This window comes from Athene noctua, chromosome 21 (genome assembly GCF_965140245.1).
Source record: "Athene noctua chromosome 21, bAthNoc1.hap1.1, whole genome shotgun sequence".
In the NCBI taxonomy this organism is placed as follows: Eukaryota; Metazoa; Chordata; class Aves; order Strigiformes; family Strigidae; genus Athene; species Athene noctua.
Genome location: NC_134057.1, coordinates 1,168,655 through 1,192,486, shown reverse-complemented (window position 1 = coordinate 1,192,486; position 23,832 = coordinate 1,168,655). Strand labels below are relative to the sequence as shown.

Sequence of the window (23,832 nt, the reverse complement as noted above, 5' to 3'; positions counted from 1 at the left end):
CCCCGAGGTTGAGAGCCCTCACTTGTCAGGTGAGTGATAAAGCGTTCTGGGTTGCCGTTAAACCCTAGGGAGCTGTTCTGTTCTCCTTTCACAGACATTAGAACCTGTAATTTACGGAGAGCTAGTTAACTGTGTTAATTTTTTTTTTTTATTTTTGGTGCTTGGTTGTTTATTTGAGAGCATCCGTAACACTTTACTGAAACACTTTTGTCACATTTTTAACCCTTTGCCTTTATCACTACATAACGTTACATGAATTTACTGTTACCAGCAAGTACAGAACATTGCTAAATCACATTTATAAACCTAAACCCCATTCCCTTCTCTTCAATTTTGCAGATCAGAGCATGTGACAGAGCAAAACATAACAAAACATCCCCTGCACCTCAGAGCTATGCATATGACACTTCATGGTACAATGCCACAGTGCAGCAGTGGGTCTTTCAGAGATTAAATAGCAGCAAGCCCTCGTTACAATGCCTAATAGATCAGAGAGCCATGATTTCAGAGAGCTTATAATATGTCGGGCTTTATGAAAGACCAGTTAAGATTCTACTCTAATAACTCACATCAAGGAAAAAATAAAAATAAAACCAACATTCATTTAAAAAGCCTCAAAAAGCAGAATTCATACAAAATTAAAAGTATTCAAACATTTTTACAGTAGTTTACTATCTTTACTAAATGGCACCAGATTTCAAGTGGTCATGTGAAAGAAAAATCAGTAACATTTCCAACTTTGCCTGAAAGTTATTCTAGAAGCAGAATTTCCATCTTCATATTTGCTGCTAAAAGGAAGAACTAAATGTGAACTGAGTATCGACAACCCTTTAATCTATACATCTTCTGATTTGGTTTGATTCAGTAAGTAGAAAAGACTTTCCATACTCGAGTTATCTACAGATTATGTCTATATATAAAAAAATGTGTGGATATATACATTTAATACATACAGACACGCTCACACGTATATACACACACGGGATGGATCGTGTCCCCTCCGCAGCAGCGACCGCCGAGCCCAGGCCACACCAGCACCTGCTGTAAGGCTGCACAGCGGAGCCGTTACGGGAGAAGACACAGGCAGTTGCTCTTGGTCTGGGCTATAATTGTTCCACTTGGTGATCGATTGTTACACTTCCAGTTGCGTGTGACCAAATTTCAATAACTTAGAATTTGCTCTATAAAAACAATTCCAGAAACAGAACTCCCTTACTCAAAGAACACCCCTGCTTCCCAACCCTGACATTATTTTCCCTAACCGATTACAGAAGTCAAACTAAGTCACAACAGAAACTGCAAACACTCTTTTATCTTAATCTAAACTAACGTGCATCAAAACGTTCTGCAGTGTGGCATCCTTCGATTTTCTCATCTTCTCAATTGCCCTGTGGAGATCCTGCTGCTGCACAGGACGAATTTCATCTTCATTGCGGCTTTAAAAGGAAGAAGGAAAAAAAAAACAAAAACAATGATTCAGGTGCTGTGTAACAGCTCTTCAAACAATTCTCATTAATCAGTAATTAATGAATTAATCACTGAAAACAGCAGCTCTGGCATAGATCCAGCACTACACTGGAACATGCCCCTGTATTACCTGTAAGTACAGGAGATAATCAGAGGAACATCACAGCAAGCGGGGTTCCGCATGTGCTGGAGTGTTACTGGCATTTAAGCCCGGTAACACAGCGCAGTCACATCACATGTTGGTTCATGCCACCTAAGGCTTGACCCCTTGAAACAAACAGTCTTGTTTTCATAGTCAAAATGAATTAAGGTAACTTATTTGTTGGGTTTTTTGTTGTATAGTGGCAATTTGTCAAGAAAGAGAGAACCTCCTGCTCTCTGTGAATCATAGCAAGGTTTTCTAAACCTCTACAAATTTGCAATTCAAATCAGAAAATATAAACTGATAATTGGACAGTGTGTAGCACCAGAAGCATTCACAAAGGCTCTTCAGCTATCATAACAGACAGAATAAAGACACATACGTCTCTTCTTCACAGGAAGAATTAACATATTCCCTGACACAGAGGAGTGCTGCATCCCGGCACATTTCCTTCAGGTCACTGCCTGAGAAGCCGTCGGTCTCTTTAGCAACTTCGAGGAGATCTACATGCCTGTCCACCTGCCAAAAAACAAAAGGTCCGAGAACGAAACGTCTGAGGTCGTTTACTTTGTTCACCAAAGACAAGAAACAGTCACGTCCAAGTATTTTTACCCGCCCATTGATCTTTTTCAGCCTTGACGTTTTTTAGAGATAAAATTATTTTATTAACTTACACTTTGAACCCTCTGAGTAGTTCATGTCATTAAATGAAACTGATGCTTCATCTCATAAAACTCTGCAGCTGATAAAAAAACCCAAACAGGCAACCAGAAGTGAACCATCATACTGGTATATTCTGTTACTGACAAAGCTTCTGTGTGGTTTTGGAAGCCCACTGGATGGCAAAAACTGGATCGCAGAAAAAATGACCCATTTTCCCAAAGGCCCACACAAATTTCCTGCAAGAGCACTGATATTTTTTGGTTAAGGGCTCAAATCAGACCTTACGTGCATTTTTTCATCTCTAGACAATGAACACTACCCAACGGGTCTCCTTTCACAGCCACAGCCCTTTTTTTTTTTTTATAAACATTATTTGAAAGAGTGCATTTTGTTTTCATAAACACGTCTTTTTACCAGCAACCTGGCAAGGCTGGAAAAAGTTCCTGTCACATTTACATTTTGTTATTGCTACCTTTCAGTGCAGAATGAGAACGTCAGAAGTAGTTGTTCACTATCCCAGCAACTCGAGTTGTCTGCTGAGTTACCAAACAGCTGTTCCTACCTTACACAACCACAAAATGGAACTCTGAGGCAGAATAATGTGTCCAACTCCGTGCACCAGATCAGAGCCTGAACTCATTCCAGCCCAGACCCCCACATTTATTCAGTCCATTTCCAGAACCCCTGATAACATCCCCTTCTGGCACATTTTCCAGTGCATCAGTATTTCCCTTCCAAAAAGTTAAAGCCAAACTAGTCTAACAACGGGCTGAAATTACGGGATGACTTCTTCTAAGAAGGAAACTACGCTGTGGTGGTGAAGGCAAAGCCCCAGGTGTAATCTTTGTGCCTCCAGCTATCCCTCCACCCGTGCACTCCCCACGATAACCCAAGAACACACCAACAGCCGCTGAGCACCCTTCCAATTCCCCGCCGGTCCTCCTGCTTTTCCTGAAGGACAAGGGTTACAGTGGCAGTGTCCTGCTGGCTCGTATCTTGAGCTTGTACTTGAGCCCAGCTCCCTGGCCCATGACTGGGCACGCGGTGCTCTGGTTTGGGTCCCCAAGCGTGATAATCAAGGCAAAAGCAGCAGTTGGCTTACACCAAAGTGCCTCCTACGGACGCTACAGCCTGGCTGTCGTGAAGTCCTTTGCTTTAACGCCTGATCCCACACACAAATACCAAAGTCAGTAACAGCTGTGGATCTGCAACGTATTTCCTCAGTGTGGGGCTGAAGGCCATCAAGAACTGAACAGAGCAGCACAGCTGACTAAGAATATATAGAAAGTGGGCTTGTTGCATGGCAGGTATGAACAAGGATTTTGTTCAAAAAAAAAACCAATTTCCCTTTGACTAAGAAAGGAGAAACGAGATTTAAGACAGGCAAGGAAAACTGAGGGCATGACTACACCCGTGATGTGAAGAACTGCCAGGATGTTTCTCACCCTCACTGAAAATAAGCTGGCCTTGAGAGACCCCATTCCTCTTCCTCCTCCTATGGGATAACCAATACAGGCTGATTTTTCTCTTTTTTCCCCCCTGAAAAATGTTATTTGCGTGGCTGTGATTCACTGCCACTATACACCTTGCATTCTTTCAGGTCCGTATTCAGAAGCCAATTTAGGTTTCTGCTGAAGGCATAAGGCCAAGGTGCTGCAACTCCCAGGCCCAGATGCCGCGACAAAGGAGCCAGAGTCCACTTGTGTGGAAGTGCTGGGCGGCTGCAGGTATTGGGGGAGTCTGTATTCAGGGAGTCTATTATTTGGCATACCTCCCTAACAGGTCTTGAAGAGAAAATTGAGTCCAAAATCACCATTTGCAAGAGACAGTTTGTTTGAGATTTTCTGCTCTTCCTCCACAACTCCTTTGGCATCTTGTAGCAGTTCTGTTTTCACATCTATGACCAGCGTTTTGTGAAAAAGCCAACCTATATCCTAATCCTACACAGGCAATCCGAACCAACCATTTGCACAGCAACCTCCCCAATATCTTAGCCATTCGCAATGACGGGCTGGGATTTTTAGGCCTCTTAAAAAATTTAAGTTGTGTTTATGAACGAATGATATTTATCTGGATAGGCCTCCAAGAGATACTTTACAACATTAACGTCAAGACAATTAGTGTTGCAGACTAAATTTGTCAGGAACCTCCAATAACACAGGTCCCATACCCTGCCAACAGACACTACCAGATGTGCTCACAGCCACTCCTTCCCCTCATCTTGGAATGCAGACGGTGACACAAAGACCATACAGTATTAGTAACAACACTATATTGCTTTTCCTCTAAAGGAAATACAAGCTAAGAATAAAAGTGCAAAAACAGCACTGTCAAAAAATGTCACTCCTCTGTTCTTGACTAGAGCCAATAAACTGTAGAGTTTAAAAAATTCAGTATCTTTTCTCCCTGCTTGAAATGCTGGGGTTTCAACCCCAAGCCCCAAATCAAGGTTGACATGTGGGTGATTCCCACAGCCCTTCCCAAGGGGGGTGAGTTTCCCTTTAGGCTTCCCCCCAGGGTGGGCCGGCCTGGCAGACAGAGCCATTGGGTAAAGGAGCCCCAGGGGTCCCGCAGTCAGTAACCCAAGGTCAGGTGTCCCACTTGGGGATAAAAGCTGGGACCATTGCAGGAGGGGCAGTGTCTGTGTGTGAGGTGGGTGCCCTGTGCAGAGTTCCCTGTTGGGGAAGGACCTCCCGCCTCCCTGGGACTGGGCTCCAGTCAGCTCTGGCCTTTGTAAACACGGGCTGTGGAGAGATTCAGTGTGTGGCTTCCTCAGTCTGATGTGTTTGGTTTGTTGACTCGGTTGTCTCCCGTCCCTTCTATGGGGGACTGCATGTCACCATTTATCCCACCCATTGTTGGTCGTGCGGTGTCGTTGTTGGGGTCAGTGGGATTGATGTCAATTCTGTATAATCTGACTTGTTTGTACCCCCAGCGCTCACCCATGTACTGACCCTTTTGTATCAAATACAATTTGGTTATTGGTTCATCTTTATGCTGGCTGTGTCCTTTATGCTAGGCCTGATAATTGGCAAAACACTGCTTCATGACATCTTGAAATTTCTTTTACTGGTCAAAGTGATTTCCAAACATGATTCACCTTCAGCATCTTTAGAGAGGTAAATATTATTTTCTTGATATATAACAAGATAATGAGACAGAGAAATTAAGTCATTTTCCTCAGAAATGGTGATTCGCCACAAAATCCAAGACTGCTGCTCTGACTGAGGCTCATGCTTAAACCAGTAGTCAATTCTATTGCTTTAATGTCTAAACCCACAAGAGAGTCCTAAATTATAATCAGAAATACCCTAGTAGATAATCTCTACCTTACTCCAAGAGAGTCAATTATAAAACATGTTTTATACAATTACAGAGCTTGCACTCGTAACAACAGTAATACAGCAAATTAGCCATTAAAAGAAGTCTACTTACATTTTCATTTCTCAAAATTAGCTTCAAGATTGCTTCCCTTTGTTTCAGAGCCTTAAACAAAAGAGATTAGTTACTAGAGTACAAAAATAAACGTATGTAACATCTATTGCAATTTTGCACGGCGTGGGCTTTCAGTCACAGCTCAGTGACACAAGCTGATCCCTCAAATAGGAGATGTGATACACACTAAGGAAACCTATCTGATGGCAAATCACTCAGCAAAATGAGATCTAGGGTACTCTCACTCCAGGAGCACATGAAACTAAACATCTGAGCATATACATTTACACTAACTGCAGGGAAAGCAAAACGGCACTGCCATTTAGCCTTACTTTGCCCTAAGTGAAAGTAGTTGTCTCCAAAGAATTCCCATCCTCTTTAAAGCAGGGCAGATTCTCTAGATCTAGAGGATGCTTTCAGGACTTCGCTAAATCAGATGAAGAAGATAAACAGCTTTGCTTAAAAAAAACCCAAAACAAAACACAGACAACGCTTGGGAAATTTTAAGCAATATACATCACACGCTCTGATGAGGTCAGAACCGAAAGAAACAGTTAAATCCTGAGCATATTCTTACGAGCGAGGTAAAACACAGGCAGCAAAGAGACTCTTTTTTGTGTCTCCACAACCCAAACTCGTCCTGAATTCATTTTCATTGTTAAAAAGGGAAAAAACCACCCCACAGATACTCTTGGCAGCTGAGCAGTTGATATGCTGTCTCAAAAAAATACTCTTTGCATTTCCCTTTACCTTGCAGACAATTTCTTATGAGTAATTTTGGGCATTTTAATCTCAAACTTAGTTATAAAATCTGCAAGGCTTTAGCTACCCTACAGCAGTACTACCTGTGCACACTTCCAATCCACAGCTCATAAATTATCTTGGCATTCAATAAAAGAGTTGTAACCAATCTTGGTTGTATCGCGAAGTACCACAGACAAGAACAAGTGGCAAGTTCATGAGATGGCTGCGGTGAGGTAAGGAGTTACGTGTCTGTGCCTGAAATGACACTTGCTGTTGTAATTCTGATCCTGGGAGAGTGAGCCAAGCCCTGCAGCATCCTGAGGCACTGTGACCTGCGGGTAATTCACCCTTCTAACGATGGTTCTTAACAGAAACTAAAATACACATCCTTGCACCTTACTAATTCAAGGAAAACTTGAAGGTGAGTAAGGTGTATGAACCTCTATGAGCAGGCATCGCAGAAAAGCAGATACTGTTATAAATGCTTTGTTTTGAAAAGCATCCGCCCACAAGGAGTGAAAGCCAGTTCAAACAAGATGGGTCTGGGAACATCACTGTTGCACAATCAGTAAGAGTTTTACTCCTCCAATTTTCTTTCCAAGTTTCTGCAAAAAATGAATAATGAAGAGTATTTCTGTAGCCAGAAGGGAATACTGACAACCACAACTGAACTCCTTCTAATACTGATACAAAAATGTCTTGTGATATCGCCAAGTCTTTGGAGGAGACTAAAATACCTTGGAAAGGACGGCAATAGCAACATTAATAGTAAGGCTAACCTTGTGATGGCTGCCATAAGCGATAGAGACCTTAATTACTGCCTGTTTGGCATAAACCATAATAAGTACAATAAAAACAGTTTCCCAGACTACTTGCAGTGCCTGACTGTGGAAAAGCTTGAGAAGAACATAGGCTTTGGTATGCAGATTCCATTCCCTCTGCTCTCCCTGAAAACTAAAATACTCTGTATCAAGAAGGAATAAATGGCAGTCGGTATGTACCTGCTTCTTGACACCATCTAACCTTGGGGGCCACTCTCCCTGTAGGCAAGTGTGTGCAGTCACTTTTGTGCTTTTTGTGACTGTTTTCACGTTAAAACTAAGCTCTTTCCAGAGTGCATCTCAACCACTCCATTCTTACAGATGAAGAAGGTGGGTGGGAAACTCTCAGAGCACATGGCATTGGTTCAGATAAAAGATCCAAGGAATCAAGGTTTCTGTGAGAAACTTCACATTAAATAGCAAAGTTATATATGTGCTTCTAAAAAACTAAAAACACATCAAGATATTAGAGTATTTCTTGGGGGGGGGGGGGGGGGGGGGGGAAGTGCATTTCCTGGTTGATAAGGCACCTGCCTGCAGCTCAGGCACTAGGCACACCTGCACACCTGGCATGACTTACAGGTTGGTTGATGTGAAAACGGGTTGGCATTCTTCTCATGATTGCAGAGTCAAGATCCTGAGGACGGTTGGTGGCTCCCATCACTATTACCTGTATACACCAACAAGAAAAATTAGTCTGCCTGAAACCAGCTTCTGAAAACACTGCTGTATCGGAGTTTCAAAACCAAACATGTGACTCTTCCACACTTCATCAAGAACATCAACACTTAAAGAAGTTACATAAGGTTTCTTGGTACTGATTTCAGCAAGTGGATTTAAACAGGCTGCTTAAGAGAGCACCGCTTCCACAAAGTACACCTGGGTGGAGATTTTTACGTTAGTCTGAATCCTTCTGAGCCCAGTTTGAAAGTTCCAACTCTAAGCAGTAATACAAAACTTCTGCTTGTGAGTCCTGGCAATGTGTCTTTAGTTCCTGCTGGTCTGGATTGAACTCAAAAGATGTTTTGAGAAAGTATTAAAAAAAAGTGCAATTTTCGGGCTGTGTTGAAAAAAGAAAGGCAATCAGTTCACCAGGATGACCAAACTGGCAGCTTTCACATGCATTAAAACACTTCTTTTTTTTTGAGCATTAAAAAGCATTAAGTCAGTAAGAACCGACAGGCACTGGATATTGTAACAGCAGCAAACTGGATGTGTACAAGCCAAGTTCAATACAAGGAGAGTATTTACCTTGTTTAACTGCATTTTACTTACTAGTTTAAGAACAAATTTACTTCTCATTCACATCAGCCTTGTTTTCTCATTTGTTAGTGTAAGTTATGTACACTGTGAATACCCGGTCATTAAATTGAAAAATGTGGGGGAAATTAATCTCCTATCAATAGTTTCCTGACATGCTTCTGGTCTTTTGTCCGGGGTCACTGTTCCGCAGCCAGCCCCGGCACTCCAGCCGTCCCCGGCCAGGCTGTGTCCCGGCGCAGAGTCACCCTGCCACCTAGAGGCTTCAGCACATGCTGGCAAATTGCTACGCGCAGAAAAAGCCAAGACACATTTTTTGCCCCGCTTTTCATAGACTGTGCTTCCCAGGGCCCTGCAGCAAGGCCCAAGGCTGGGCCCAATCTGTCACTCCCACCGCGCCCCCAGATCTGAGGAGCCTCCCAAAAGCCGCTTTGGCCGCAGGTTCTGCGAGCGTGGCTGTACAGGCCTTCCAGAGTTGGACTGTCCTTTCAAGCCGCACAGGCACTGTGCCCCAGGCTCCTGCTGGACTCAAGACTATATCCGTGCCAGGTTTAGCCCCGAGCTGAACAGGCGTTTGAGGTGCAATCAACACAGGAACAACTAACATCCATCGCAACACTTATTAACAATTTCCTCTTAGCATCTGGGATTTTTACCATAACAAAAGCCAAACAGTATCCTTATTCCAAGGCAATTTGTTTGGCAAGAATCAGGCAAGCAACACAAAGCTCCCAAGTAAACATCTGTAATTAACAAAAGAGCCCAGCTAGCTGGTGGCTCTCAAAAACTGAGACCACACAAATGTCAAAACCGCTTAAAGGACACTTCCAGAATTGCAATGACATCTCGGGGAGAAGCCTGAAATATGGTATTGAAACAAAACACTGCTGCTGAAAAACTCCCCAGAAACCTGAATCAGCCTCTGCAGTGTCTCCAGCCAATTGTCCACATTGCATTTTACTTTGGTGGCTTCTACCCTGCAGAGGCACACGAGTAAAGGACAAGAGTGACTCGTCCAGGCTCTGAATGCTGAACTCGAGAGATGGTAAGACTATCTTACTGCAGGGAATGAACAATTTGACTTGCTCCAAGAAGTCACTGGTATATTGGGAAAAAAAGATAATGCATCCAAACACTGGAAAAAAAACGTGTGCTTGCAAGATTGTATTAACTTCCAGTTAAGTGTTCCTACCATTAGACTTTTAAGCATGGTAAGCAAAGACTCTGCTTTAAAGGTCCTCAGTATGTATATATTCACTGTCTTCTAATCAGTTTTTAAGAAATCAACTGAAAAAAACCTTTAGCACAAGCTTGTCAAATCTTCTTTTCCTCCTCTCAAAGAAAGAACTAACAAAGGTCAGAGTATTGGAACCCATTCACAGAAGAATGCAGTTTAAAAAGGCTGAAATTTTTAAAATTGGAGAATAAACAGCCTTTTTAAAGGCCTTGCTCCAGGGACAGTTCAGAAACACACCAAGCAGGCTTTCCTCTATGCTACACAAGTAATTTATTTCATAAATGTTTTTTCACACCACCACCAGCTTTTATAATTTTTCTGTTTTCTAAAATACAATACTTCAGCTGAGATTACTGAGGGGGACGGAAGCATACAAGAACAGTGGGATGGAATTAAGTGGCTCCATTTAATTGAATTTATCTTTTGAGAACATCAACTTCTCTACCCCTTCAGATTAACTCTAGAGTCTAGTGCTTGTCCAGTGCTAGTCTAATGCTTCTCTGGAAACAAACCAACCAACTTGCAAGCAGAATGAATACTCAGATCTTTCAATACCCTTCCTGAAATCAAAGATGCACTTCACCTGAAGAAAATACTGTTGACAAAATGTTTTTCAAATAGTTTAAAGATTCCCAACCTCAGCAGCTCAAACTACACAGCTATATTTCTGAGACTTCAGACACTTCTGAAAATAACACTTCTTAATTAAAACCAAAATAACTACAAAACCAGTCTTCTCAGGAAGATTAAGTGATTACTATCACTTATCTCATTCCCCGGATATACTGGTAATCACTAACACTGACAGGTAAAGAAACTCTTTTGGCAATCTGCTACTTTTCCAAAATGGCTCAATGCCCAATAACCAAGAGGGAAGAACTGCATTACTTTTCTTGTCACCATTTGTACTTACTTGGCAGTTATAATCGGTGTCCAATCCATCCCACAGACTCATGAACTGAGCTTTCATCATAGCTGTAGCTTCGTGGTCAGAACTTGATCGACTTCGCAAGAAGGAATCTGTATTAAGGATTCAGTAAAGCAGTTTACTTTCAATCCTGCCATAGAAACTATGATCTTTATCACATGCAGACTTGTGCCATTCTCCATCTTACAAATACCTTTTTTAATAAACATTGTCAACAAATGAAAAATACTTCTTACGATGAAGAATAGGAAAGTGAAATCTCACCATATTTTTAAGCACACCTTTCAAATTACATTGCACATGTATGTGCCTAATCACATGAGATTGTCCCAAATCTTGTGCTCCACATTTTCACTTTCCTGAGTTCATGGAAAGTGTAACTTTCACCTTAATTTCTCATGCAGAGATGGAAGCATTCAGTCTCGCAAGCTAGAAGATGACAAAGCATGGGAGAACAGCAAGCTGATGTAAAGTAGGCCATACACTTTGTTATGCAGAGCTCTAACTCTGCCAGTGGTTGCCTAAAGAATTTCCAACAGTTAGAAAAACACCCCATTTTTCATACCTATACAAAAGGATAAAAAACATCTTAAGAACGTAGCCCCTTCCTAAACCTAAACTGGGGAAAGGGTGAAAGCTTTGTCAGGATCTGTTTCTGCAAACTGTACAACTCTCTTTAAGAAGCACCAGTGCTGTGAGACGACGAGCAATTTTAACTGAACTGCTCAAGTTCACAGGGACTTAAACACTGATGTGACAAGTCCAAATGCGCTGAACAACAGGCACCTTTGCTGTCTTCCCAGCTGAACTTACCCTCCTACTTCTTCAGCCTTATTAAGAACTAGTATTCCTGAGCTCTCCTAAACCTGTATTTTAATTTTCTATTATGTGCCCTCATGGGAGAAGCACTGAAGTGCATTTGGTGATGGGTTTCCTGAATAAGTAGATTCCTTAACAGAAGAAAAGCTCTCCTTGTGAACCACCTTAGCCCAACCACAAATAAGCAGCAACTTGTTCTACTTGTACTTTACCAACTAGTGGGGAAACTAACACAAGGAAGAAATGCACAGTTTTCCTAATTTGCCTCCAATACTCCACAGTACTATTTATATTACCGAACCTTCTTCCATTACCACTCTTTGTAAGAAAAAGATGACAGTACATCAATATACCCATCAACTTGAACCTACAGTTTAATGTCACTCTGCTACAGTCAGTTGAAAAAAAAAAAAAAAAAAAAAAAAGACAGATTTTTACCTATTTCGTCAATAAAAATGATGGATGGCTGGAGCTTTATAGCAAGGGAGAAGACAGCAGCAGCCAGTTTTTGAGACTCTCCATACCATTTGTCCGTCAGTGTTGAAGGCTGGAGATTAATAAATCGACAACCTGCTTCCTTTGCTGTGGCTTTGGCTATCAGCGTTTTGCCACAGCCAGGGGGGCCATAGAGAAGTACTCCTGAAAAAGTATCATGTTAATGATCTCTGGTCGCTGTACAGAAAACATGCTTTAGTATGACAGACCTGATAGTGTCCAGGCTTGCATTTTATCCCAGTTTTAAAAGATAAGAAAAAGTTACACAGTGTTCCATCAAATCAATTACAAAATTACCCTATTTATTTCCTGTAAGCATTTGATAGGCCTTGTTTACAGCCAGTTTCAGCCTTGCTAATAAAACTTAGCACAGAGGGTGGAGAAAATAAAAATAAAGGAGCCCCACAAACATTTTAAACAAATTACTCACAATTAAATATGACATCTCATATTATTTTTAAACTTATCATAGCAAAAGAATTCACAGTAGTGTTTTTCTAACAGTTGTAAGGAAAATAATTTATAGAAAAAATATGAAGTCAAAGAAGCTTGAAACAGAGAACTACTAGGGTATTTTTTCTGTTTATGTGACTGACGACCACAAACATAATTACTCTGAAGCAATGACTTGCTATTAACACACAGTGCAAGCCACTAATAAAACTCGAGAACTTGCCCTATATGGAAAGCCTGTTTTAAAACGCTAAATAAAAAATATTTTTTTTCCTTCAGCTGTTAAATCATGACATTAAAATAATTTTCCAGACAGTTTCAATTTGGGACTTAAATAGAAAGTAGCCTGGAAAAACGAAACCAGTTTAAAAAGTGCTTCATTTTCCATCACTTAGGACACAAAACTGAGATGGCCACAGATACAGGCAGTAATTAATGGTTTTCAGAGAATTTCCAGAAGACAATATTCCAGGGATCAGAGCAGTAAAGATAAAGTTTTGCATTTTGTCCAACATTTTAAGTTCAAATTCTGCTTATTTTAGTAATATATAGCAAATATGGCTGCAAGAATTCCAGCAGAGTCCAACTTCAGGTTTACTGTTAGAAAGTGGATCTGTCAGTTTCCTTACTGCCTCAGCACCGGGCAACTGAACTCCAGACAAAATCAAAGGGCCTCCAGAATAAAAATGGGATGTCTCTTTGAATGACTGGAATTTTTAGGACTAGAGCAGAGAGATGTCTGCAACATTAGCTTACACTGACATCTCATGTTTATGACTTATGTTTCTATGACACCATATTAGCCAAGTGTACAAAGCTATACAGTAGAGTTATAGTTCACCTCTGCCAAAGGACAAGAGGGGGTATAAGAAGAAAAAAAATAGACACTCTAGGCAGGTAAAAAAGCAGGCTACATAGATTAGTGCACCAAAACATAACATCAATAACTGAAAAGCAATTATCACTTCATTACTGAGATGAGACTTACTCACTAGAACTTGATTTCACCGCAAGAGAAGAGGAAAAACCTGAGGATTTTCCCTGGCATCAGTCTTAATGGTTGCACTTTGGACTGGCAATCTACTTCCTCTTTCCTTTCTGGGTAATTGTTAACTTTTTTTTTTTTTTTTTTAATAGCAACATATAAATCCGTAACATTCCTACCTTTTGGTGGCTGTAAGAGCCTGGAATTCTCAAATAAATATTTCTTCTTGATGGGCAAAATGACAGTGTCTTTCAAATCTGTAATAACATCATCTAAGCCCGCAATATCGCTCCAGGTTACCTAATACAGAAAAAACAGCATTAGAACTTATCACGAGAGTCCCTGCCAACAAAAAATATTCACAAGCTTAGAAGTAGTGCAAAGCCTCAAAACTAAAAAACCCAGATGATTTAAAAAACATCTGCTCTCAACAACGAAATTTTAAATTAAAGAAATATATTCTGTGGATTTCCATAGATACACATATATGACAAATAATGTAACCCAAAGTCAAAATCGAGATCTTCCAGGTCTGAAATGCTTTCATCAGAGTAACAGGGAAGAGAGTTTCTTACATGCATGCTAAGTGGGTCTACGAGATGTGCAGCAATACTCATTTCGTATTCGGTAAGCTTTACATTTTTCACTCCAATTTGCTTCATTAGTTTTTCAGCCTGGGGGAAATAAAATGCCAAGAAAATCAGAGAAAGAAACCGAATGCTTAATTCAAAAATTAGTTTTTAAAGACGTGCTGTTTGGAGTCTGAAAAGCTTCTCTGTAAACCGCTTCCGAAAAGAGGTTAAATCTGTCTGAAGTAAAAGGTCCTGCTATTTCCTAATGACTTGTTGTCATTTGAGTGAAACTGAGTCATATGTCTCAGTTCCCATCAAATAAGTGTCACACCAGCCCTCCCACTCCCAGATCCACAGGTCACACGTTATGAACTCAAAAGAAACCAAACTAAACATTAAAACACGGAGTTTGCTGTTCAGAAGAGGTTTGCAGACACACAGGTAACCTGAGTACAAAATCATTTCCATACTCTCCACAGGAATTTCCAAAGCTGATACAGGTATGTTAACCACTTTAAAAAAGCCCATTAAGCCTTACAAACTTTGTACAGGATTCAGATGAAAAGCCTGAAACTTGTTACTAGAGAGAACTCTAGAGTTCTTTCACATGCTTAATTACCTTCATTCACAACCCTGCAAATAACACACACAGACTTCAACGGGAGATAGAACTCTGTTGCTATAAAAAGCATGCCTCCCCTCAAAGCTCCACAGCACTGTACTAAGGAGAGCCTGATACCTTTTTAAGAAAAAAATATTCACAGAAGACAGTCAATTTTTTCTACGTATTCCATGTTTTCCTTTTCCCAATTTGAAAGGAAAAGTCATTTGTTGTGTCAACACACTTTCACAATTCAGTTTCTCTTTACACTCAAACTTGCGGTTGAGTCTGACATGCTCTTGGGAACTCTTATATAATAGGTGGCACCAGCACAAACTGTGAAAGCTGATTTTTAAAGTGGGGCCAATTTTTTAACTAAAGATTTCATTAAAAAAGACAAACCACCCAAAACAGAATTAGGTTGCTCAAAAGCGCTGTTTGAATCTGCAAAATTTGTGTCAGCCAGAAAACAAAAAAAAAGCTGCAACATGTCCTTCAATGCTTCCCAAAGGAAACATTTCACTTTTGGTTCTGAAATGTACTTAAATCTTTTCCCAGAGCATTAACCCCCATGAATCATTCTAGTTCAACATCAGGAATGAGGCTTTTCACTTTTTCTTCTCCTCTTTCCAGGGCATTTTGACTGCTACTGGAGGCAGAGGGAGAACAGAGGGAGAGGGACAAAGTGCGAGCTATTCTTAGAAAGGGATTTGGACAGCAGCGTTCCATTTTGTCATGAGGAACTACAGTCCCTGCCTCTGCCATTAGGTTGCCAAAAAGCAGCAGAGAACTAAGTTATTTCTGCTCAACGTTTTTAAAAAACAACCAAGAGACTAACGAGAGCATTATTTAATGCGACTGCTGCTTAGTAAAGTTGTCAGAAGCAGAAACGGCACAGGGCCCACATGCTTGCAGATAATTAAGAAAAATCACGCTCCAGTTTGACAGTTTTTCCCACCACTTCAGGATAGAAATTTTAACTTGTTATAAAGTGTAAGCACTGGAAACACTAACAGCCTAGATCCTGAGATTTACTAAAAAATAATTCTGGGTTTTTTTGATTATTCCACATGCTTTTGTCGATTATTCTGTTGGTTATTGCAAGTCCAGTTTCCAGAGAGAAGATTTCTCCGTATGAAAGGTAACAAACAAGACAGCATTTCAAAGAAATCCTACCTGTTTCTGAGCTTCCACTTTTTGCTTTCTCGTTGGATCAATGGCATCAACCATCCATTTAATGGTAAAATATGTTACAGCACCAAATATGGTTAAACGAAAAATTAATCCGACCACTTCATTCCGGCTCAGGGGACGTGAAAATGCTTCGGCATGGACCATTTTGCCTCTCAATACTAAACGTAACAAAGCGCAGGGAGGGACAGAAAGAAAGAAAATGAAAACTGAGAAAATATGTGCCTTACATTTAAACACCATTTTATAAAAACTATTCCCCATGCACGCAGTGGGAACTTACCATGCAGTTACAATGAAATAATCTGAACAATAGCACAACCCCAACATATAAAACATATGCACTGAGCATAACCATGGTTTCACTTCCAGGAAGCAGAGAAAAAATGGCAACAACAATTTGAGGCCTTACTTCTTGATTGACTACAAGCAAAAAGATTCCCATTTCACTCTTCCCCCAGGAAATCTGCATTCCTTTCAGCTATACAGTACCGTAATAAAGCTTACTTTATTTCAGTGCCAAGTTTACATTCCCATTAAGACTGACATTTTGTGACTGTTATTGACCTAAGAATGCTAAGCCATGGCGACAAAGATAACTCTACATTATTTAAACAGAGAGTTCTTTCTCCCCAAGAGGAAATCTAAAGGAACAGCACTGAATTGACACATAAAGGAGCGATTGACGAATTATATTTGAATAAAATGAGGTTACAAGCTGGAGCCTGCACCTAGCAGAATACACTCCGAGTTATTAATATCCCTGGAAAACTGAAAATGCTGGATGTGGCACACAGCTATCAAGGGAAAAGGCTGGCTGCTGTATGAGCCAAACCCAGAAAGTACAGCACCTTCAAGTTATGGGAGCATGCGGCAGGGAGGAAAAAACCTCTTCCTAAAACGTTGAAAAATGACTTATAAATTCGGGGTCCTCTTTCCCCAATCTACTTTCTCCTCAACTGGCAGGGCTTCCGTTTGAAAACCCTCAAAGCTCTCCTCGTTCACTGCCTGATTTTCCTGCTGCAAGGGCAAAATCAGTGGCGATTCCTTTGGCAGCTTCCAACGGTCCCTGGCTGGTCTCCAAACAGAGCTGTCAGCCAGGGAAAAGCTGGACTACCTACAGCCAAGATATCCTTGAATTCCCCCTCGCTCAGCTGGCAGCTGCTTTGCGTCGACCCCACATTCAACTCGAGGCGATGCCATGCCATAGGTTCTGTCTACACCGATATGGCAGACTGGAATTAGGAGAAACGCTGCAATAGGTTTACTAAAAAGTTTTGGTTCTTTTAACTCTTCACTCTCTGTTCAGAAATTTAAAAATCAAGGCTGTTGCTGTGCATACGTGCTCAGAAGTCAAAATTTGCCTCCTTAGGCATCTAAGCAAGTAACACAGAGCTAACAGATTCTGCATGTTCTCGTAAGCCTGATTTATTCAAATAATAGGGCTACATATTCAGTGAACAAGAAAAAAAAGCTTCCAAAAAACCCCCCAAACCCAATGAAAAAACCCACTTCTCACGCAATCATTACCCTGAATACGATGGGTGAGCAAAAGCTTTATCACGACAGAATTTTAAGCGTAACCTTTCTCAATGACATTCTCCTTACCTTGTAGGAGTTTCAGCATTTACTTTCTAGGCAGATCGCTGAGATACCGAGGAAGACAGTTAACCGAACAACAAACTCTAGGTCCGCACGACTACCAACCACCGCGTTTTGGTTTAGCTGGGCCTGTCTGCGCGCCAGGGCTTCCAGCACTAAACAGAAACCAAAAGGAGGAGCGGGGCTGGTTCCTCTCCTGCTCCCGCAGAGGCCAGAGGCAAAGTGCAGCCGCGGCCGCAAAGCCTCGCCTCTCCCCGAGCCCCGGGGCGAGCGCCTCCGCCTCCCTCCCGGCCGGGGCTCGGCCCCGCCGCCCCCGCGCCCGCTCCCGCCGCGGGCCGCTGCCTGGCCAGGCCGCGGGGCCGGGGCTGGCGGGCGCAGGGGCACGGCCGCCTTGCCCGGCCGAGCCGAGCCGAGCCGAGCCGGAGCCGCCCGCCGAGGGCGGGAGCAGGCCTCGGGGAGCCCCCGGCCCCGCTGAGGGCGCGGCGGCGGCCGCCCGGGGTCCGGCCACGGCGACACCGGTGAGGGCCGGGCCGGCGCCACCGCCCGTGACCTTCCCGCCGCCCAGCAGGGGCCGGCGCGGCGGCCGGCAGCCCTCGGCTCCCGCCGGGTCACTCACCGTCAGGCTGCTCTCCCGGACACGCAGCCGGCGGGGCGCAGCAGCGGCCGCACGGCCGGAGGAAGGCAACGGAAGACGGAGGCTGAGGCCGCGCGGGACCTGGCTCGGCAACGGCGCGTCCCGCGCTTCCCCGCCCCGGCCGGCACCCGCCGCGCCGCACGAAGGTTCCGCGCGCCGGCCCGGCCCCCAGCCCGCTCCCCGCCGGCCCCGGCCCCGGCCCCGGCCCCCAGCAAACCCGCCGTTTCCTCTCGAAGCTGCAGCGGTTAATAGCTCAAGGTCGGGAGATGCGGCCCTGGAGGCGCCGCGCGGGTCTGCCAGAAGGAAAATCATCGCGGTTTCGGAGCTCATCAGCAGTGTGCCCAGAGCCTGACGCAATAGTCTTCCAACTTCAACTTGGATTGAAAACAGTAACTTCACTCTATGTATATAGTATCAGAAAAATGTTCAGAAGGTTAAAATAAGGGGATCTCTGTAGTACTCAGTCCAAAGTTTCAGTGATTTGTGTTCAATCCTGTCAACGCCACCGAAGCTTCCAAGGCTTCCTAGACCCAGCTTTGCTCCCGAGAGCCTCGACACTTTTACTCTCGCCTGTAATTCATACACGCTCAGGGGCTTCCTAGCAAAATTCAGCCTGCTCACGAGGGATGGTAATTTGTTTGTCAAGAGTAGTTATCTTTTTATACAACACATTTTATTACAAATAATTTTTAAATATCATCTCTTGCATGTGAACGCAGACCCTTCGCCCTCTGAGGAGCCCGTGGAAACTCCTGGTGGCTACCGCAGCCGCAATCCCATGGCACAGACACACTGCTTCTGCTCTGGGATTTCTCCCCCGGTACCCGCTCTCCTGGCGCTGCCCCGGGCAGGCAATGGGATGCCGAATTTCCTTCCCGCAGCTCATCTGGCTGGTGCCAAGACAGGCACGGTCCCCAGTGACCCCAGGGGGATGTCACCCATCCCACCAGTATCCATCCCCCACTGCATCCGTGGTGTGTTGGGTTTCCATCATTCAATCCACATGTGAAAAAAATACTCATGTTCCCAGAGGAAATGTAATTTTACCGAAGTACTGTTCCAGCAGTTTCAGTTCAGCCCCATTCACTGGATTAATATTACACACACCCCCAATTAAAAAAGTTTTGAAACAACTTTTGCTTTTTCATCAATATTGACAAATCAATATTTCCTTTTATTTTGTGTGCTATAGCTCTTCCAAATAAAGAGTGTATTTAGTAAGAAAATAAAAGTATCAAAGTCTACATGCACCTATTGATTTATATGCAGCCTTTCTTTTCTGCTTTGATGGTAAATAAGATTATAATCTTCTAGAGACTTATCTTTTTTCAATCTCTGTAGAATATGTGAACATTTTCTCTTTGATATTTTAAAGATGAACTAGATACAATCAGTGACGTTGACAGCTTTTGCTATTAATTTGAGACTTATACTCATTCTTGCAATCACCCATTTTGAATAGAAAAAGAATAATCAATCATTTCACTGTCTGCGTTTCATGCACTAGGAAAATGCTATTGTGGTTGAATTACCGTTACTGTAGGAAAATATTTAAGGCTCTTCTGTTTTTTCTTCCACACTTAAAACATCTGTTTTGCTGCAAGTAAGGAGAAATTCAAACACACACACAAGACGTAAAAGCCCAAACCCTACATTTTGTCACTGCTATTTGACAGGTGTGGCAGTAAGCTTTGAAAGAAATCCTCTGCTGAAAAGTACTTAAAAAATTTTGAGATGCAATTTTTCAGAAGTTGACCAGGGTCAGGTTGAAGGTGAGGTTGATGCCTCTAGTTTATAGTGTGCAGAATGCGTAAATAGGATTGGGACTTAATTTCTCAAAATATTGAGAGATTATAATGTCTTTCAATTTCTTAAACACCAAATTCATCCTCCTTTCCTAAATACACAGCCTCAAAACCTTTACACTGCTGAAGGGCCGATGTAGAACTTAACTCATTCTACAAGCGGATCCCACAGAGATCTCCAGGAAGTGTCTGTCCCTCTGGCACCGCTGGAGCTTTCCCTCTTTGCACAGCCCTGGCCATGCTGAGGTGTTGCTTTGCTCGTGCTCTCCGTGCACCAGGCTGACCAGGAGCTGCAGGAGCCCAGAGACACTACCAGCCTCCTGCTGACTGACTGTTCCTTTCCACTGCTAATGTGAATCAGGCCTTAGTTTTCAATTTTATCTACTAGTAGAAGTACCTGTCTGAAATCAGAGAAATGTACTGGAAATCATGAGTTTATACTGAGGAAAAAAAAAAAAAAAAAGTATTTGTGGCAGCTTCACATGCCTTGGCTACTCTGGATTGTGGAATGTGCTTCCTACTTAAGGAGAGACCTAGAAAGTGGTAACATAAGTTGAAACTCATCAGCACATTTTGTCAATTTTGGTTTTGCAGCTGTGGGAAAAAAAAAAAAAAAAAAAGAGAACATTTGTTTGTTTGTTTGTTTGTCTTCTATTGGTATGAAAAAATAAAGATTGCAAATTTCCCCCAAAATTGAAAAATTTCAAATCGACTGTATGGATGACTTGGTTGGACTCTGTTGATTGCAGCTCTTGGATATAGGACTAGAAGGTCACTAAAAGGACCTAGTGTAGTTGGAAAACTCACTGGAGAAGGTAAGATGAAGGCTGCACAGTATACGTACTGTTTTGCTATTGACTGCTGGGTGCTTTGCTATGAAATTATTTTTGGGGAACATTCATTTTGGTGACTTTCTGAGTCAGAGGATGCACTGTATTTTATAGCCAATTTTTTCATTAATTTGTCTATTATCTGTTTAAAAACTTTGGACATTTATGGCATTTTGTGACCAGTCCCACAATTTAACTTCATGCTGTGACACTACTGCCTCTCTTTATTGCTTTGAATCCATCACCAGCTCTTTTCATCTGGAACCCGTACTTTTTATATTTAGGAAATGGCAAAGCAAGCAGTTCCTGTCCAACCTCTTCAGTAACTAACAATTTTATAGACCTCTAGCTTTTTAAAAGTTAGGGCCCTCAACTGTATGCAGAGATGAAGATAGAGGCACAGCACAAATATTAATGGTGGCATAATTATGTCCTCTTTCCTAATCCTACCAGGTGCTGGCTAGCATAGACCCGCAGGCTGGAACATGAGATTTCAGCAGTAGTTGTTGTTACAAAGATCATCACTGCATGGTGCATGAAAACCTGTCCCAGGCCTCGCTGACACAATAGTCACAGATAGGTATGTACTGCTCAGACTGCTTTTTAGCCTTGGTCTGACTTGGAATTGCAAATCTAGCAAAAGGACATTCAACTAAGCTGTATCAACTTCCTGGTGACATATATGCAGTTGGATGTTAGAAAGAGAGGGGCAGTCTTACAACTTAAGGACTTTCAGAAACATTTTCAGAGATTTGCTAGGCACTTCTCCATTTGTCTATGGATAACCTCAGAGTCCAGGCCCTAAAAGTAGGTTTCATGGGTTCAATTTCATACATTTGAAGTTTGGGAAAGGAACAGTACGATCTCACTGCACACACAGGAGTTGATCCCAAAATAACTATGAGCTGCCAATGTGATTATGAAAACAAGGCCCTGAGAGGTCTTCGGAGCAACGTTCCTAGCAGAGTTTGGAGGGATTAATACCATTGTCCTTGGCGCTGGCAAGATACTCTCGGGAACACTGCACACCATCTATATAAAAAAAGAAATAAATAATAATAAAACTGAAGGAGAAAGTCATTGCCGAGATGAGGAAGAGTGGAAAGTTAGGCGAGCTTAGTGCAGTCAGACGATGCCTAAGGGGGACACTTCTGCCTGTAAGCACACAAAGAGTAAAAAAGAGTAAATGTTATGGAGCAGGAGCTATTTAAGGCCAATGCTGGCACAAGAATAAATGCATACAAACCAGTCACAAATATATTTAGCATGAAAATCAGAAGAAGGTTCTGTGAACAGCTTCCTAGTGGGAATAATAGTGGCAAAAGATCTTAAGATGAAACTTGATACATTTAAGAAAGGAATTATATAATATAGCATTTGCAAAGGCTGAAGGCTGCATCAGCCCAGGAAATCTCTCCACCTTATGTTCCAGTTTATTTTGAGCCCTTAAAGGCAAAGTGTGGCATTTCACCCTCCCATTCCTCTTCCTGCTCCAGCCCATCTGCAGCTGGACTTCAGCACCTCTCTTAAAAGCTGTTTAAAGATCGAACAAGACACTGAATTTATCTTGCACTTTTGAATTGCTTTTTGCTGTTCCTCAGAACAAACAAGTTTTGTAAAGAATTGCCTAATTTATATAGGCAAAAATTATTATTTAATGAATCTTCTCATATATATAGACTATTAGGTCTTATCCAATTTTTCCTACTTGCCAGACTTGCTTATTAACCAATTTCCCATACCGTCCAACCAATATACAAGTGCTATTTTTCTCCAAGTTGTCCTGCTCAGACATATCTTATAGCCATTCCCTGGGTAATACAGTTACTAAGCAAACCACAGAGAGATTTCCCCGCTCGTGTTCCTGTGAGGGCCATCTTCATTCTGGTCTGATGTATCTTGCAAGATACCAAGTCTCTTCAACAAGGCGTCTTTCCCCACTAGACTCAAAAACATTTGAGGTGGACTTCTAAATTAAAGCCAGGATCTGTTCTTTAGGGAGATACCTGTCTGGTTCATCATCTGCTTTTCATGGAGAGAAGGGAAAAAGGGGTGCATAGGTTCTCCTCTTCCTGTCAGGCTGGTCCTTTCCATGGTGTCTCTTTTCTAGCTGTATAGGAAGTGGTTTCATTTTCCTTTTGTTTCTGTTTCTTGCGGATTTTGGAGATGTCCATCACCCCTTTGTAAAACAAGCCACTGCCACTGCCTTCTTGCTCCCTTTAAACTGGCTTCCTTTGAACATATGTCTTCTCTGACCTCCATGGGGTACCCCTCACACTGCTTACTGTCCAACAAGAGAATGACATGAAAATAGTGGTTTTGAGGAAAGCAAATTTACAAATTTATTTGCCTGGTAACCCGATTTCTTCAAATGTATCATCTGGCAAGATCTCTCCTGATCCCTTAACAGTTGGGGGCAGATGCTGATCTTCAGCATATTCCACTCGTGATGCTTTTACAGAAGTTACACGTGCCAAGCTGCTTTAGCACTTTGTACTACCACAATAGGCTAACATTTTACCTGTCTGCAAACAAAAGGGAAGAAAAGTCACACAAAAAACCCCCACAAAATATGCCCTACCTAAGTATGAGAAAGATGGAAACTGCTAACGGAAACTGAAGCCAGGCTTCATACTCAGAAGCTCTGGGTGTGACAGGCGACGTGATTGTCATTTTCCTGCAAATCATTAATACCAACAATTCCCAGAGACTTACAGGAGTTTTCAGCACAGTGTGAAGAACCTGGTGCAATGGGGTTTATTTGCTGAAGTTTAAAAGAATTTAATGGCCTATTTGGTGATTTAGAGACAGCGCTTTCCCCCCCAGTCAGGATAATTGCGAGGAACGGGGGAAAGAGGGAGACCGCAAGCTCCGCGGGAACAGCGCAGCCACCACCGGCGGACCAGCACGTCTCTACCCCCGTCCTCGGTCGCTGGCGGCCCCAAGAGGCCCCCACCCCCCCGGCTCCCTCGGCCCCCCCGGGGCCTGGGCGGCTGCAGGGGGCAGCAGGCCCTCACGTACGGCGGCGGGAGGGCAGCGGCTCCCAGCCAGCCCGAGCTGCTCGGCTTTACGCTAAACCGCACAACGGCGGCCGGGGGGGGGTAGGGTGGGGACACGAGGCCCCGGCGACGGGCTGACCCTCACTTCC

The 23,832-nt window shown here is 42.7% G+C and overlaps 1 protein-coding gene across 2 annotated transcripts; it reads right to left on the bottom strand.

Moving 5' to 3' along the window:
- Nucleotides 1-582: 582 nt before the first annotated feature.
- On the bottom strand, nt 583-18,155 carry ATAD1 (ATPase family AAA domain containing 1). Of its 2 annotated transcripts, XM_074924407.1 has the most exons (11): nt 18,032-18,155; nt 17,422-17,570; nt 15,799-15,974; nt 14,025-14,123; nt 13,629-13,749; nt 11,955-12,155; nt 10,683-10,789; nt 7,853-7,942; nt 5,708-5,758; nt 1,992-2,128; nt 583-1,436 (listed from the first exon to the last, which is right to left on the bottom strand). In XM_074924407.1, exons 2-11 carry the CDS (start codon nt 17,438-17,440, stop codon nt 1,316-1,318), a joined length of 1,122 nt encoding a protein of 373 aa, XP_074780508.1. In that variant the 5' UTR covers nt 17,441-17,570; nt 18,032-18,155; the 3' UTR covers nt 583-1,315. The 2 variants fall into 2 exon arrangements, with proteins under 2 accessions (XP_074780508.1, XP_074780509.1); XM_074924408.1 differs by lacking the exon at nt 17,422-17,570.
- Between the last annotated feature and the right edge of the window lie 5,677 nt (nt 18,156-23,832).

What these genes read in the sequence shown, in the direction of transcription:
- ATAD1 (XM_074924407.1), bottom strand. An exon ending in GCTCTTACAGCCACCAAAAG is followed by an intron (nt 12,156 to 13,628) that starts GTAGGAATGTTA and finishes ATACTTTTTCAG; the next exon opens with GAGTACTTCTCTATGGCCCC. An exon ending in GTTTTCACATCAACCAACCT is followed by an intron (nt 5,759 to 7,852) that starts GTAAGTCATGCC and finishes CTTTTGTTTAAG; the next exon opens with GCTCTGAAACAAAGGGAAGC.